Genomic DNA, 15,567 nt, shown 5'->3' on the forward strand with positions numbered 1-15,567 from the left:
TTCAAGGCAGGTAATGAGGAATTCATAACCTCAATATATTTTTATATGTATTTGTATTAATGACAGGTAGTAACCTTCTCAGTACAGCCAGCATATAGACCTTAAGCTTGAAAATAGAAAGTTCATCTTCTCTTTTTCAGGCATGAAATGGATGAGTTAGAGAAATGGTTTTATCAGTATATAGACATGTTGTAGTGCACTAAAAGGAACGTTTATCAGTACAGAAACATGGAGAATATTTATAGGAGAGCTTCTACTTGTTCAGAGAAGGTATTTTAAGGTTTAATGAAGTAATATAACTCTGCAGGAAACCCATGACTTTTTATTTATTTATTTATTTTCCTGAACATAGAGTACAGATTGCATTTTCCTTCCTCTGGGATCCAAACTTTTTTTCTTGAATTCCTCAAAGTATTTCTGAGATTATTCATCTAGAGATTTCTTTCATATGGTAATATTTAAAGATCTAAATTTATTATCAATAAGATTTAATAGTTTGAACTATATATATATTTTGCAGAAAAGCTAGTTGCAGAAGTACTCAGTCTACAGGTGTCAGATTATACAGCCTCCCACACAGTCACTATTTTTAGGAGGAAAATGGCTGTCTGCCAGCTCTCACAGAGATGGGTAGGAGAAAATAGTGGGGATAAATTCACTGTATCATAAAAACCTCAGAAAGTTTATGAATCATTTGGGTTCAAGTTTCCTCAGAAGTTTCTTTACAGTGCTTCTATGCTCATGAAGTTCAGACAAACCAATGTTTTGCCTCAAAATCAGTCTTAGATACCAAATTTGTTACAATTTTCAATGAGGCACATTTTGTGGAAGATAACTAGACTTCAACAAAAGCTATTCTATCCTTAGGAAACCATTGGTCACTAGCAATTTCAATGTAGACAGACTTAATGCATGGTGTGTTTTAATTTTGTATGAGCAGATATAATTTTCTACATACTCACTGGTACGAATTTTATGGTAAGAAGTTTCTGATAAATGATATGTGTCTACTGTTTGCTTCTTTTTTTTTTTTCTTTGCTATCAACAGCATAAAGTTGATAATGTGATTGAAGTGGCTAAAGCAATCTGCAGTGTCCTCTGTTTTATGGAAACCAGAGACATTACTGATGCAGTCAGGAAACTCCGTGCAATGCCATTGGTGAAAGAACAGGTAAAAGATTCAAGTTGATGTCCTGTTTTTCTCTTTAAAACTGGAGCTTGAATGGATATCACTAATTTTCTGATTGATCAAGGCCATTCTACTGTTTTACTGCATATTTTCCCTCTGATGAGCCTTAGGTAGAGGCACTATAAAAAAAGATTGCTGACAAAGTGTGACAGTGAAGCAACAGAGGACTTGTCCTATGTTTAACTGTAACTGATATGCTCCTATGGTTGTTCTTTCTTATTTCCATCAAACATACATATCTGTTTTGCCACATCACCTATACCAATTCATACATTTTCAAAGTATTCGATTTTCATATATTTAGCATAGGTGTTAACGATTAAAAAAAAAAAAAAAAAAAAAAAAAAGACCAGCATCTCATATAGTCCTGATTTTTAGCTGAAATGTTCACTTTTAAAACACTGAAGTGGGTTTTCCAGGAGTTACTGTATAATTGTGAACTGGGACTTTGGAGGGCAGTATCTGTTCTCAGTTTTGTCATCAGCTGCTGTGGCATGACCTTGGACAAGTCACTATGACCTGATTTACAGAACTTCTGAGCACCCAAAAATTCTTTTGAAGTCAGCATCTTGGAAATACAGTTGCTCAGCAAATTTGAAAATCAAGCCATTAATCACTTGGATTTAGTCTAGTGTAACCTTAAGTCATGCTAATTCTTTCATACCCTAATGAAATTCCCTCTTCACACTTTTTTTAAAAGTTTAATAAGTTACTGAGGAATTTTTTTTCTTTCCTTGTATGGTCTCTGTTTTGTCATTCTTTCTCACAGAAAATATTGTTTAGAAAAACATGCCAAACTGAGCAAGATGCTTGCATTCTCAGACCATTACCTGATCAGAAAACTTTTATTCTTTCTCTTTATTGTCATGTTTTTAGCATTTTTTTAGCCCATGGCTTGTGATATGTGTAAGAACACCTAGGACAGGAAAGTAAACAATGGGATAACTAGTGTTAACAGAGTTAACTACTGAGTGTTAATTAGAAACATGTCTAGCTACATAAGTGAAATTTAATTATGCCTGATACACAGTTTGAGGTCTCAAGCATAAGACTGGGGAAAGCTAGCATAATTCTTTTTTATAACATTTCTTGTGTTGCAGGAGTGATATATAGCAAATTAGTGATATACTGTCATCCATATACACTTACTCTTGACAGGTTCAAACCCTCAAATACTCATCATCTTACATTCTTCCTGAGAGGTGAATAGATTCACCAAAAAGCAGAAAGTATGTTAGTTGAAGAGGTGCCAGTGATGCTCAGAAAACCTATTTTCTTAAATCTCTGCATTCTTAACATCCATTCCTCTTAGATGGGGGCGGGGGAGAGAATAGTTTCCAATTTAGGTCAGGTACGGGACCCAAGCAAATAAACTCTGGAACATCAGTGTAGCTCTCTGCAGATCTGGGTTGTAAGTAAATCCCTGCACTACATTTCTGGAACAGAGGACACTAGACATCACAGAGCAAACATTGCTGCATGGCCCTGGGCAGAACCAGCTGTGGCCTATCTGGAATTAGTTATACGGGTGCTGTCTCTCTGAAGGCTAGCAAGTATTGTTAAGGACCAAGCTGCAAGAAACAACTTAACTCTAGGGTTTTTTTGTTGTTGCTCAGAGCTGACCAGCTGATTCACTTAAGCACCTTCTCTTGTTTCCCTTCTAGGTCATGACTCACTGTAAATCTTGTTTCTATAGCATCCTAAATCTTTTCAAGTCCACTTCAGCATCAATTACTAGAAGTCACTATTCTAGGTAAATTCTAGCATAAATAGATCTGTGACAGCACACATTTTATCTGGCATGTTGTTGATTTAAACAGAAATAAGAATATCTGAATTTAAGAAAAGCTCTTCCTGTATATTAGAGGGCAAAGACAGTAAAGAAAAAGATAAAAGAAGTAACAAGGGATTCACATGATCTGCTTTTCAGTTAAACTCCAGGCTGTCCTGAGAGGCATCAGGCAGATCAACATCTTCCCCTTGAGAAAAGTAGTTTGTCAACCCAGAATCTTTCTTAAAGATAAAGAGCTTGGTTCAGTAAAAAGATAGAGAGAACAGTAACAGAGTATGTTCTCCTTTAGGAAGGAATTAGAGCAGAAGAGATGTATTGGGACTAATTTGTTAAAAGATTTATTTTGGAGTTAAGAGATATTTAGTGTATTTTCTCTTTGAGTGTTCAGGTCAACTCTGTGAACTTGATGTGTAAACTGCCTCCTATGACTGACATATTTACTGAGTATCCTTGAATCAATTTTCAGCCCTAACCTCTCTGAATTCTAGCAGAGATAGATATAGTTCCTATTAGTGTGGCCTGTCCTGAGCAATCAGAAAACGCCACATGTCATGCCATGAAGAATAAGATAATGGAATAAAAACCTAAGACTACAGGTCATCCTTTTCAAGTCTAAGGTTTCTGTTGATGTTCCTGTTTACTTTTGTTTGTCTTCTGAGTCACTCTTATGCAAATACTGCTTTTATTTTAGAGATGAAGTGATTGTTATTAGGTAAATAATTGAATTACAAGCTGATCTATCTGTTGTAAAAACAAGCAAGAAATCTAAAACAAACAAAAAACCCCGCTCCAAGTGTTCCCAGCTTGCCACTGCTCATTCTCCAGCATATGTCTAATTTTCATCACCACTGTATAGACAGTCTCCAATATATACATTCTGCTGAATCAACTTCCATGTGCTTCCTGGCACAGAAGGAGTGCCTTTTTCTATTTTACCTATTTAAATTATAAGCTTTTCAGAGCAAGGAATGCCTCTCCTTATCTATATGTACAGTCTCCAGTGCAATAGAGTGCTGGTCCTGGCTGTACTCTCCAGAGGCTAAAAATGATAAGTGGTGACAATAATGATGGTGTTTGCTCATCTGTAATGAGTGAAATGATACTGTTCCTGAAAACCCTCTTCTGAATGTTAAAAAGATTCTGCCCTGATTGAGTATTTTATCACTAGTCTTAAAATATTTTTCCTAATATTCACAAAAGAAGCTGCTCCACGTTTCTCTTGGAGACAACTGACTAGATTGTTACTTATTTTTTAAAGTTTTTAAGTTATTGAGGTTTTGTTCCCTTAACATTCCCTTTCAGGCTTGGTTAGCTGAACTGGTTGTCTGTCCCTTGAAGCCTTCCTGTAAAGTTTGTCTATGACCTTGACTGACACCCCTCTCCCCCTTACTCCCTCCCTGGTGAAGCAGACCTGACTAACAACTGACTTCAAACAAATGGAGGAAAAAGAAAAAAAAAGTAAAAAAAAAAAAAAGAAAAAAGGTCAACTGTTGCTGCTGCTTGCTTTTTAATCCTTTGAGAAATAAGTGCTAGGACAGTCGATTAGACTTCAGCAATGTAGAAAAAGTTCAGTTTTGATTTTATAAAGAGCTTCATCTTTCTCAGCAGCAACTGAACTATAAATGTCATAAAGCAGTAAAATATATTTCTGCGTGTTCTGTAACTTGAATGCTGTTCCATTTTATGAATCACAGAATGGTTTGGCTTGGAAGGGACTTTAGGGATCATCTAGTTCCAACCCCCACTGCCAGGACAGGGGCACCTTCAACTAGGATCAGGTTGCTCAAAACCCCGTCCAACCTGGCCTTGAACATTTCCAGGGAGGGGGAATCCACAACTCCTCTGGGCAACCTCACCAGTGTCTCACCACCCTCACAGTGAAGAATTTCTCCTCATAGCTAATCTAAATCTACCCTCTTTCAGTTTAAAATCATTACCCCTCGTCCTATCCCTACACTCCCTGATAAAGAGTCCCTCCCCATCTTTCCTGTAGACTCCCTTTACATACTGGAAGGCTGCTATAAGGTCTCCCCAGAGCCTTCTCTTCTCCCCCAACTCTCTCAGCCTGTCCTCACAGAGGAGGTGCTCCAGCTCTCTGATCATCTTTGTGGCCTCTTCTGGACCCACTTGAGCAGGTGCATGTCTTTCTTACGTTGGGGGCCCCAGGGCTGGACACAGTACTCCAGGTGGGGTCTGATGCAAGCGGAGTAGAGCAGGAGAATCACCTCCCTCAACCTGCTGGTCACACTTCTCTTGATGCAGCCCAGGATACTGTTGGTTTTCTGGACTGTGAGCACACATTGCTGGTTCATAGTCATTTTTTCATCCACTAATACCTCCAAGTCCTTCTCTGCAGGGCTGCTCTCAATCCACTCTTCGTCCAACCTGTATTTGTGCTTGGGATTGAAAATAGAGATTATACACTATATGCAACTACCTCATGTACAGAATACTATATAAATATAACAAATCCGATTTTATCTATATTTATATGAAGACAATGGACTAGCTCTCCTGTCTGTATCAACATATGTAGACAAAATTAGTACTCAGTTGGATGTTTGATGAAGTGCCACCTCCTCCAAACCTTTCTTGAGTTAAACTCATACTGAAGCGTAGAGGCATTTTATGTGAATTTTGGATATTGACAAAATGATTCAATCCTGCAATATTAGCATATCTTGTCAGTCTGCTTGAATTATTTCTATTATATTAATCAGCATAGTACCCCCAAGACTTTTTGCTAGGTAGAAGAGAGGCTTTTTTCAGACACACTTGCACCACAAGTAAAGTGAAACTTTTGAGGCTACCTGTTACATCTCAAGTGCTGCAGCATTACACATTGGGTAAGGGAGAAATGCCAGAAGAAAAGTTCTAATTGTTTTCTCACCATGGTTTCCCGATTGTTTTAGTGTAATTTCTTGTGTGGTTTTGTGTGGAGTACCTTTTAACACATCCACTTGGCAAGCTCCATGTGCACATAATGCCTCGGGCAAACTGCTGCTTACTCCTTCCATTGTCAATTACATAGGGTGCTAGTATACGTTTGTGTATACATATCTGTACATGTGTGCTTTCATACTTTTAAAAAAATCTGAATGTGTTTCTATTTAATTCTGGTTTTATGGGAAAAAAAAAAAGAAAAAAAAAAAAGAAAAACAAAGAAATTTACTTCCAGTCTTCTGTGTTTAATTAAACTGTATTTATTACCTCATTACTGCCTCACTGCCAGTACTGTGCATTCCTGTACCATGGTTAAGAGAGTATGGAAGCAACTGGCACCAGTGATAGTTTCTTCTTAACTGATTACATCTCTTCATAAATGTGATTCATTCAGTCTCTAACCAACCTAACCCTGGGATTTTAAAATCCATTCAGGGGAAACTCTGGGCCTGCTGCACAATTAAAGTTTTTCATCTCTCTCTTTTTGTTGTTTTTTTTTTTTTCCCCTTCCTTTCTTACAGCAGCTCACAGGAAGTCCTTGGAGACCATTCCTGCCAGAACAGGCACTAATCTGCTATATATTAAATGGGCTACACTATGTTGAATTATAAGTGCTGTCCTAAAAATTTGTTTACTTTCAAAAATTTGAGAGACTTGAACAAAGGTTTCTGTTCCCATTTGTCTCACTGCGTTATAAAGATTGTGAAAACATATTTCTCAGCCTGGAGGTTGCTTTCCTCCCCTAAAGTAAGTATTTGACTTCTCTTCATATTTACCAGACAAATGCTGGCAGCTCCAAGCTGGGTACTGGGGGAAGAATGTACATCCAGCATGCATTTGTCACCTCTCCATGCATTGTAATATTTAAGAAGCATCTTGCTGAATACATAGTACTAGTGCGAAACATCCTCAACCTGCTGCAAAAAGATTAATGACTGTAAAGGATAGTAAACCTTTCAGGGACATGGGTTCAAAGAGTGCAAGCCATAAGCAATACTGAAACAGAACTAACTTGCTAGTCTTTCTGGTCAAGATTTGCAACTCAGTAACTTATTTCTATGTCACCTTGGCACATGCGAGTCTGCTGTTGGAGCCAGGCAAAGACGGGGCAGACTGAGCAGTGGCAGGGGAAGCTGGTCACTTGCGCTTGCCTTTAAGCCGAGGCCAGGTCCCACCCATGGCCCTGGGGCAGTGGGTGCGGCCTGTCCTGTCAGGAGATGCACTGAGCTACCTGCCATGACGGTTTTTCCTGTGTGGATGGGGAGGCACAGGCAGTGTAGCAATATTTAATTTTGCCCAGTGTCTGAGAAGCCTGGAGCAAACTCTGATTGATGGCAGTTATTGTACTCGGGGATTTAATAGAGGAACTTTCTTTTAAAAAGAAAAGAAAAAAAGAAAAAAGAAAAAAAAAAGTTTAATTAAGCTGGAAGCTGGTCGGTTCAGTCTGAACAACTGGCCTGACCTTTCAGCAGTCATAAGCACTCAGCAGTTCTGGCTGACCACAGTGGAATATGAGAGGTGGGAATCCAGATACTGAATTTGTTAGACATCAAGAGTTGTGTTTAGGCATCAAGGGCATAAACACCTCCTAAATCCCTGCACCTAATAGTTCCCGTTGGCTGTCTCTGGTTAGCTGCCTGCTTAAAGGCCTTTGAAGAGCACAGCTATTTTTGCTGATTTGACACAGGAATGGAGGTGAAATGTAGGCCACTCAAGTGGTAGTTGGTGCTCCCCAGCTTTGAAAGGATGCTGGGGCTCTGCCTGCTCAACATGGTTGTGGGATTCACATCTGAATATATCAGGCATGTAAAGGGAGGGAGAGGGTATTCTTATCTCTGTTATACCAATGCAGAGGCTGAAAACGTGTATGCACCTCAAATGTGGATAAGTAGTATCCTGACATGCCTAAATACTGCTGGAAATCAGGTCCTGAGTGACTTGTCTGAGATGGTAGAGGAAGCAGATGGAAGAGCTGGAGAAAGTAAATTCTGGTACTCTGAATCCCAGTCATGTCTTCTGTCATCATAATATTAGGATACATCCTTCCCCTTTCTCACCTTATTTTCTGTGAGTACTACCCTAAAACCATTATAACTGCTATCTGGTCTTTTCTGAAGTATCTGATTACTTTTTCCTTTGGGTTTTGTCTTTATAGAATTCACTTCAAAGTGTGGAAACACCAGACAAAGGTAAGTGTTATTTTTTAAAATATGTTAATTCAGGATGTATCATCAGAAAACACACACTTTGCTATTTGTTTGTATTAGTTAACTGTTATAGTTGGCATATTGCAGATGTTTACATATTTAGTCATATTATAAGGTAATTACAGCAAGTTAAAATTTAAGTGATTTAAAAATGTAAATAAAACATAACATTTTCCAAAACTAATCTGGAGATTCAAATATGGAGAACGAATAGTAGAGTGAAAGAACTGATTACAATTAGTGGTGGTCATAGCAGTTGTCCTTAATCCCAAGTTTTTCTGCAGAGAAAAGGGAAAATAAGGAACACAATGAAAGCCTAAAAAAATATTTTTGTGTATGGCTTTTCTACTTGGCTCCAATAAGTTTCATTCCTCCCTCCTTAAGCTTTAGTTCTGTGTTGGTTTTTGTTGTGTAAATAATGTGTTGTCTTAAATTATATACTGTCATAAGAAGAGTAGGTTAATTAACAGTAATGGACAAAAACATAGACCCAACCTTATTTAGTTCCTCAGTCAAAATTAGCTTAGACTCACTGGCTAATGCCCTGTACTGTTAGCATGCCTGCGGAGCACCCTGCAGACTGAGGGATGTGCAGGAGTCTGTTCTGTCACGGATGTTTGTGTTGGATTCTTGGAGGGGACAGCCACAGTGGGGCATGGGTCCTGCTCTACCCCTCTGTGGCTGGCCTGCAACATCAGCTGGGGGTGCCTACGTGGATGCTTTCAAAGGGACCTCCATCTGAACGTTGAGGTTGGCTGGAGTGTTCTGGGAATGCCAGTGTCTCTCCATTTTGTTTGAGGAAAAAAAAATGGCCTCTGAGATGCTTTTTTTTTCCCCTCTGTCTGCTTTTCTTGATTGCAGCGTGCTCAGAGAGGCAAAAAAGTGAACCAACCACAAAGATATGTGCAGCCTTTTAAACATAGAGGTGGTTCAAATGCAGAATTCTAAATGCCAGGCTTGTTGTTTCACCAATATTCAACTTCACGTACAGCAAACAAAGAAACAGCAATTATATTTGTAAACTGCCAGGAAAAGCTAAGCAGCTGGAGGGTCAGGGGAGTGGGGGGAGAACACGCAGGTGCAGAAGGGAGGAGAAGGTAAATACGGTTTTCAGGATTCTTCTCCCTTGGATCTAGTCATTTATCCCGTTAATTTTTTTAACACTCTTAACAGCAACTAATTGTTGATGATGAAGAGAATAAATAGTTACTAATCAACCTTAGAAACATCTTCCTCTGCACACTGTTCAGAAAACCTGGCTGGAAAGGATCTAAAACGTCCCTCTACTTAAAGGTATTTCCAAATTTAGACTTCATTGAACCAGCAGCTTCCTATGATTTATTGAATACAGTAAAGGAATCAGATTTTTTAGTCTCTACTTCTCTGCACCTATTTATTTACACCCGGATGCCTTCAGCTGTGAAGTGATGCTTCTTTGTTTGTTCTCTGCACACCCTAATTTCATAACAATTGCAGAATCCTTTTGGTAGTGTAATACTAGAAGCTGCAACTTACCAATTGCAAGTCAGAACTTGCCAGACCACTAGTCATTCAGTGGAGAAGCCTACATTCAAAGTTGTCCAAGGTAACCAAAATTCAAACTGACCTCTTTTATGCAGTGATATACATTTCATGTATGTTTTAACATACTACATGCCTTACATCTGCACCTATTAAATAAACTTCTAAAAGCCAGCAAAATATTTGTTAGGCTAATGAGTGTTAACAGAAAAGCCTAGCTATCATATCAAAGCTGGTGTTAAGGCCATGTCTGATAAAAACAAAGTGCAAGAGCAGTGACCAAAACTGATCTGCTAGAAGTTGGGCCTGATCCCCAAGAAGTGGGCAAAGCCATTCTACATGTCTTTTCTTTTGGGGATCACAAGCTTTCCTTAGTCCCCGTGTTCTTGGTGCTCACCTTCATGATAATGCCATGGGGCCTCCCATCCATTGACCTAGAGACACTGAGCCTGAGAGGAATCCAGATGATATTTTCACCTGCTGAAGCTAGAGTAAAAACCAACTAGGTGATAAGTTGTGCATTTCTGCTGAAATCACCTTTGTGTTTCCTTTTCCACCTCACTTGCTTCCCACACCATTTTACTTCATTATGCTTAGCTGGCTAGGATTGCAGGCTTGTGAAAATTTGCAAGCCTGTGTCCCAAAAGTAAAGTAAAATCGCCACCTTAGCTCAGTCATGGTAATTTTTGCCAGATCTCTGGGAAGCTAAAAAACATGCGCTATGCTTTCTCTAGCAGCACAATTGCAAATGAAGTCAGCATTGACAGCCAGGGAGGAGACAGACTACATTTCCCACTTGTACTGTTCTTTTCTGTCTCTTATCTGTATTCATGTTTATCTTGAAGAAAACAGGATCAAATTTGAACAGTAAGAGCAGCAATCACTTACTCCAACTAATAATTTCTTTTACCTCTCTTCTTCCTCCCCCAACTGATACTTATTACCCTGAGTATCATAAGTTTTGTTTTTCTTCATTATAGCTTCTACCACAAAAGAGAAAAATATTAAGGATACTATTAAAATTAAAGCCTTAATAATTTGTTTAGAAAGTGCTTTAATCTTTCTTTTAAAAAAATATCATCAGAAGTTTAATATTAGTCATTCACCATGGACTAAGCAAGTCAAAGATTATATTCAAAATATCTAGCCTTGATTTAGTGTTGCAATAACTGGCTCTAATAACAGTGTTATCTCTGTAGGCCAAATTATTCTATTGCTGTGAATAGAACAGTACTTATCCATGTTATGCCTAAACCTGGATCATGTTCTTTTTTCTCTGTATGAAGTCCTTAGAAGATTACATTAATGTTTTAGTACTCAAAAGTTTTTTTTTATTTCTTCTTAAATGTGAGGAACGATAGGCAGTTTCTAGATATTAGTACCTTTCTGCAGCTTCAAGTGTTCCCACAAAATAAAGAATAAGATTATTCACATTAATAGAGATTTAACATTGGAGTTTGCTGCAATCCAGAGTATGAAAAGACAACCTGCAAGCTGGTACAAAACTGAGTCCATGCGTGTTTCTCAGAAGCTGATGAATGAATGTTTATATAATGTCTACAGCCTTGCTACTTCAGGCAGGGATTTCACCGGATCAGACATAATGAGCAGCTTCTGGAATATGATCAGTAGTTCTCAGGAACCCATCCCAGAAAGTCTAGTATGCACCATGAACTGATGATATTGAATAAACAGTCTTTTCTAACTGAATTGCTGGAGTTGCTGTCTTTTTGAGTGAATGCAGAAGTCAGATACCTTGATGTCGATACATTTAATTAAGTCATCATTACATTTAAGGGTAAAAGGTTCACTAATTGCGCTTGGGATTTGATAGTTAGTCCTAGACCTGATCATAAAAACAGTCACCACAGATATTTAAAAAAAAAAAAAAGGAGGAAAAATTGAAAGTTTTTGGAAGGTTTTCCTATATAAAATTGAAAACTCCACTTCCTCCTTTTCCTAGCACAAAGACATTATAGTTTTGTTTTGGAAAAATCACTTTTTGTTTCAGAATATGAAAAAATATCAAGAGCTTTTTATTGATTGCATTTTATCTCTGTGTCTCCTGCATTGTTTTCAAACCTGAACATGGCTCTTCACCTCTAACTTGTTGCTGTGCTACATCCTGGTACGTTGTTTGGAAAGCCAGGGGTTTTTTTAACCAAGACCAATTTTTAAATAACTGCAAACCCCCTGTTCTCAAAAAAAAAATTAGACAGAAGTTGCCAAGGCCTTATAAAGTATATAGTAGCAAAGACCAGATACCAGGACAACAGGAAATTTTTAAGTTTCTTTCAAGGGTTAATTCATAGGATTCTTCAGCTAGTAGGAGGAAACAGTAAGGTAAATATGGGTGCTTGGAAACTGCATCTGATCAGTATGTACATTATAGCCTTTTCATGTTTTGCCATTTTCTTATTATAATAATGGTCTAATTAATGTTGCTTAGCACCTTTCCTAAATCTTATCAGTTTTTTTTCTGGGGGGTTTGTGTGTGGGTATAACCTAAACTGTATCTAGGATCTTGCTCTTTTTCTTCTCTCTGAAAATAAGTAGGAAAGAACAATATCAAGCTTCTGTTCCCCAAAATATGTTTAAAGTGTCAAAAGGGTCTTAAGCCTTCATTCCAAATTCTGTTCAACCAGGTATTTGTCATGTTTTACCCAGAGAAAATGTGCATACAGTGTCAGAGAGGGCATGTTTAATATGTATTGAATTGATGTCATCTGCTAGTGCTGTAACAGCACAGTACCTACTCTGTTGGAAGGTCTGGCACTAAAATAATATGTGATTTGTAATACTGAACTGAGAAGAACATAAGTTGTTTTCTATAAGGAATAAGCTAGTATGGTCCTTACTAAATTGTGAAGGCACCTGCAGCTGCATTCATTAACTCTTTCAGGGATGGTGAGGATTGTTCTGTTTCTCACCAAGGGTGAAATTTATTCCTTCAAACTTCATGTGCAAGGAACATGTGTCAGAAATAAACATATCTGGCAGCTGTGGTTAAAGTTCATTTCCCTTGGTCTCATCTCATTTCTGCAAGTCTCATTTCTTCTCATCTTCAGTGAGAAGGTGATGCAAAATAATTTCATACCAGAAATAAATTATGAGGTTTGAGTTGTGAGATTATTAATCCTGGTCACAATTCACTTTGTGGTGTGGTGTATTCATCATCTCCTAGATACTGGCTATGCCTGGGATACCTTTCTAGAAAATAAACTCTGGCATAGCTGAAGCTGTGAATCCTCTGTAGGAAGTCCATAGCCTGTGTTTTGTAAATCAGTGAAACACCATAGTCCTTTCTTATCTAAGATTTATTAATCATAAAAGTCATAAAAAGCAGTAAAGTTCTCTGGCTTCATGAATGGGCAATATAATTTCAGCGTACCAAATCCTATTCAGCAGCTCATAAAAATACAGTGAAAAGATGCTGATCAACTCTTGTGAGTAATGGACATTTACAGACTACCTAAAATGTTTGTCTCTAATTTAGTTAATTGCTACTGGGCTTAATGAGTGAAGGGGGGGGGAGGGGGAGGGGGAGGGAAAGAGCAGACTCTGGCATGGAAACCACAGAGTGTTTTTAAACTGAGAGCTGACAAGAGTAAGAAAATGAATGTAGAAAAAAATCCTGCAGCTGCAGACCAGGTCATACTTAGACATTTGCTTACATCTGAGGAAACCTCTTCCAGAGAAGAACTTAATTCTGGATCTCCTAATAATTAGATAAATAATGCTGAAGTTTCATTTGTCTCCTTTTGCTGGCAGCTGAACTGATTGTCCCATTGCTGTCTTCACCCTTCACATGCCATTGTAGCAAGAGAGACAGCATGTAGTTCCCACCCCAGGGCCTGCTTCCAAACTGGCTCCATTTCTGCAGTCAGGCACAGACTCTGCAAACCCACAGGTGAAAGGTGGAAATTTAAGAGAGAAAAAAGAACATTTCCCAGCTTCTTTCAGCAGGGAGTCTCATGGACATTATCTGCAACTAAGTGCAGACTTTTAACCTTGTCACATCTAGCTACATTGGATATAGTGAATAGGCATCTTGCATCTTACTCGCTTGCCTGGCATGATAAATTTTCTGATATGGAAGATATTTACCCTATTGTGTATGTTTCTCCTCTTTTATTTTTTTTTTTTTTTTTTTACCTGTCTAAAGAGTAGAGTATTACCTTCTTTCTGTGGCCTAGCTAATATATAATACATTTCCTCCTGTTCTGGAGGCAAACTCTGAAACATTGCCTTACAGCCTAAAATATGGATTGTGTAAAAACTGTTGGTGCCAAAGGGTACATTTCAACACACAGCAGGACGTTTACGCAGATTCTGAACTACCTTTCACTCTCTTTTGGAGAAAATGCTGAGAAGGTTCCACTCAGCAATCATTGACTTCAATAGGCCAATTTGCATACATAAGGTTTTTGCCATTACAGGACATCTACCTGTCTGCCACTTCGAACAGATTGGAGCCAGGAAGTCGCCTAAGTGGCTGTTTTTCCTTAATGTAAATAGTGTGGTGATTTTCAGATAAAGTAGAAAATACTGGTTCAAATAATAGTCCACTGATGTCCTCTTCTGGACCTCTTAAGAAGGCTTTATGTATATGACTATAGGTCATATTTACTTGGAATGTAAAACGATTCAGTCCAAATTAAACATTTAGTGTGGAAGGTAGTAAGTTGTTACATATCCAAGAAAACTGGGTATGAGAGTCAAAGAGTATTCTAGGGAAAAAAATCATTAGAGCAAAAGATTTATTCAGAACAATTATGGTGAAGGATGATAGATGGGGAAAATAGTAAAGAGAATAAATAAAACATAATTTAAAACAAATGCTAGACAGAGAAGTATACACAAACAGAGAATAAACCGACTGAGTTTTCTTAACCTGTTAGTCTCTAAAATAATTCAGTTTTCTTATATGGAAGATGATTACAACACAACAAGGTGTACTATTCTAGCCAGTCCTGAATGAGTGCAATAATTTGCTGTCTATTTTCAGTAGCAGCAAGCCCCACTATATGTCAAACTATTTTAATTTTATGTGTACCTCTATTGTTACACAGTTAAAATTTGTCTATTATAAGATGAAGACTGAAATAATTCCTTTGCACTGTTTGCAATGCATTTTGTGATTCAAGAGTTCTGAGTGTTTGCTAGTTTAAAGGCAAAAGGCATCAAAGAAGGGGAATAAAATTCCAGACCGAGGATATGTTTTTTGGAGACATTTCTGTCAGGTAGCTAAGTTCAGTGAATTGTGGTATCCGTCTCTGATGTTGGGCAGGATTCCTGCACCTATCCTGAATATAAAAAGCTAATATAAGCAAGTCTCAGGCTTCCTATTCCTGGGATTTTTTTTTTTTTTCAATAGACACTATTAGACAACTAATAGATGGCTGCTGAATACAGCGGCCAGACAAGTTTAGTGAGTATGTCAGGAGCGATAATAGTTGATGAGAGAATGTTCTTAATCATGTAGGAATCCATGAGTTAGAAGGGGGAATAAAAGGAGAATTTGGGGTACTCCTCTTGGAAGACAAATCATTCTGATCTTGGCATGATACAGTGTACTCTGACGCTTTCTCTCTCAACCTGTCCCTTGTCTGAGAAATGAGTGCTTGTATGAGCCCTTCTCACTTGATGGAGGCTGCCAGGACTAGGGATTTTAATGTACATTAGCAATCACACAATCCCTAGCTGCTCCAAAAACAGAGAGGGGGAAGATGGATAAAAGCCAGTAATTGCAGAAAAAGCACTGCAGAGCTGAAGCTAGAGGAAATAACGTAAATAAAGGGTGCAGCCTGCATTTAATGTATATTTGTATAGATATGTACTTCAGTGTCCATAGTTCTGTAATGTTGCCACCAATCTATGACCATCTGAATGCTATGTCTGATTGTGACTGCTAT

The 15,567-nt window shown here is 38.1% G+C and overlaps 1 protein-coding gene and 1 non-coding gene across 2 annotated transcripts in view; both read left to right on the plus strand.

The window, feature by feature from the left end:
- PIK3C2G (phosphatidylinositol-4-phosphate 3-kinase catalytic subunit type 2 gamma) overlaps positions 1–15,567 on the plus strand; it is a 212,386-nt gene that overhangs the window by 42,033 nt on the left and 154,786 nt on the right. The window contains 2 exon segments of the mRNA XM_074825864.1: positions 1,049–1,171; positions 8,080–8,113. Coding sequence (XP_074681965.1) covers positions 1,049–1,171; positions 8,080–8,113 — 157 coding nt within the window.
- On the plus strand, positions 12,722–12,799 carry LOC141924894 (small nucleolar RNA SNORD36). Its single transcript, XR_012623695.1, has one exon. It is a non-coding gene; the product is annotated as a small nucleolar RNA SNORD36 (small nucleolar RNA).

This window comes from Strix aluco, chromosome 5 (assembly GCF_031877795.1).
Source record: "Strix aluco isolate bStrAlu1 chromosome 5, bStrAlu1.hap1, whole genome shotgun sequence".
NCBI lineage: Eukaryota > Metazoa > Chordata > Aves > Strigiformes > Strigidae > Strix > Strix aluco.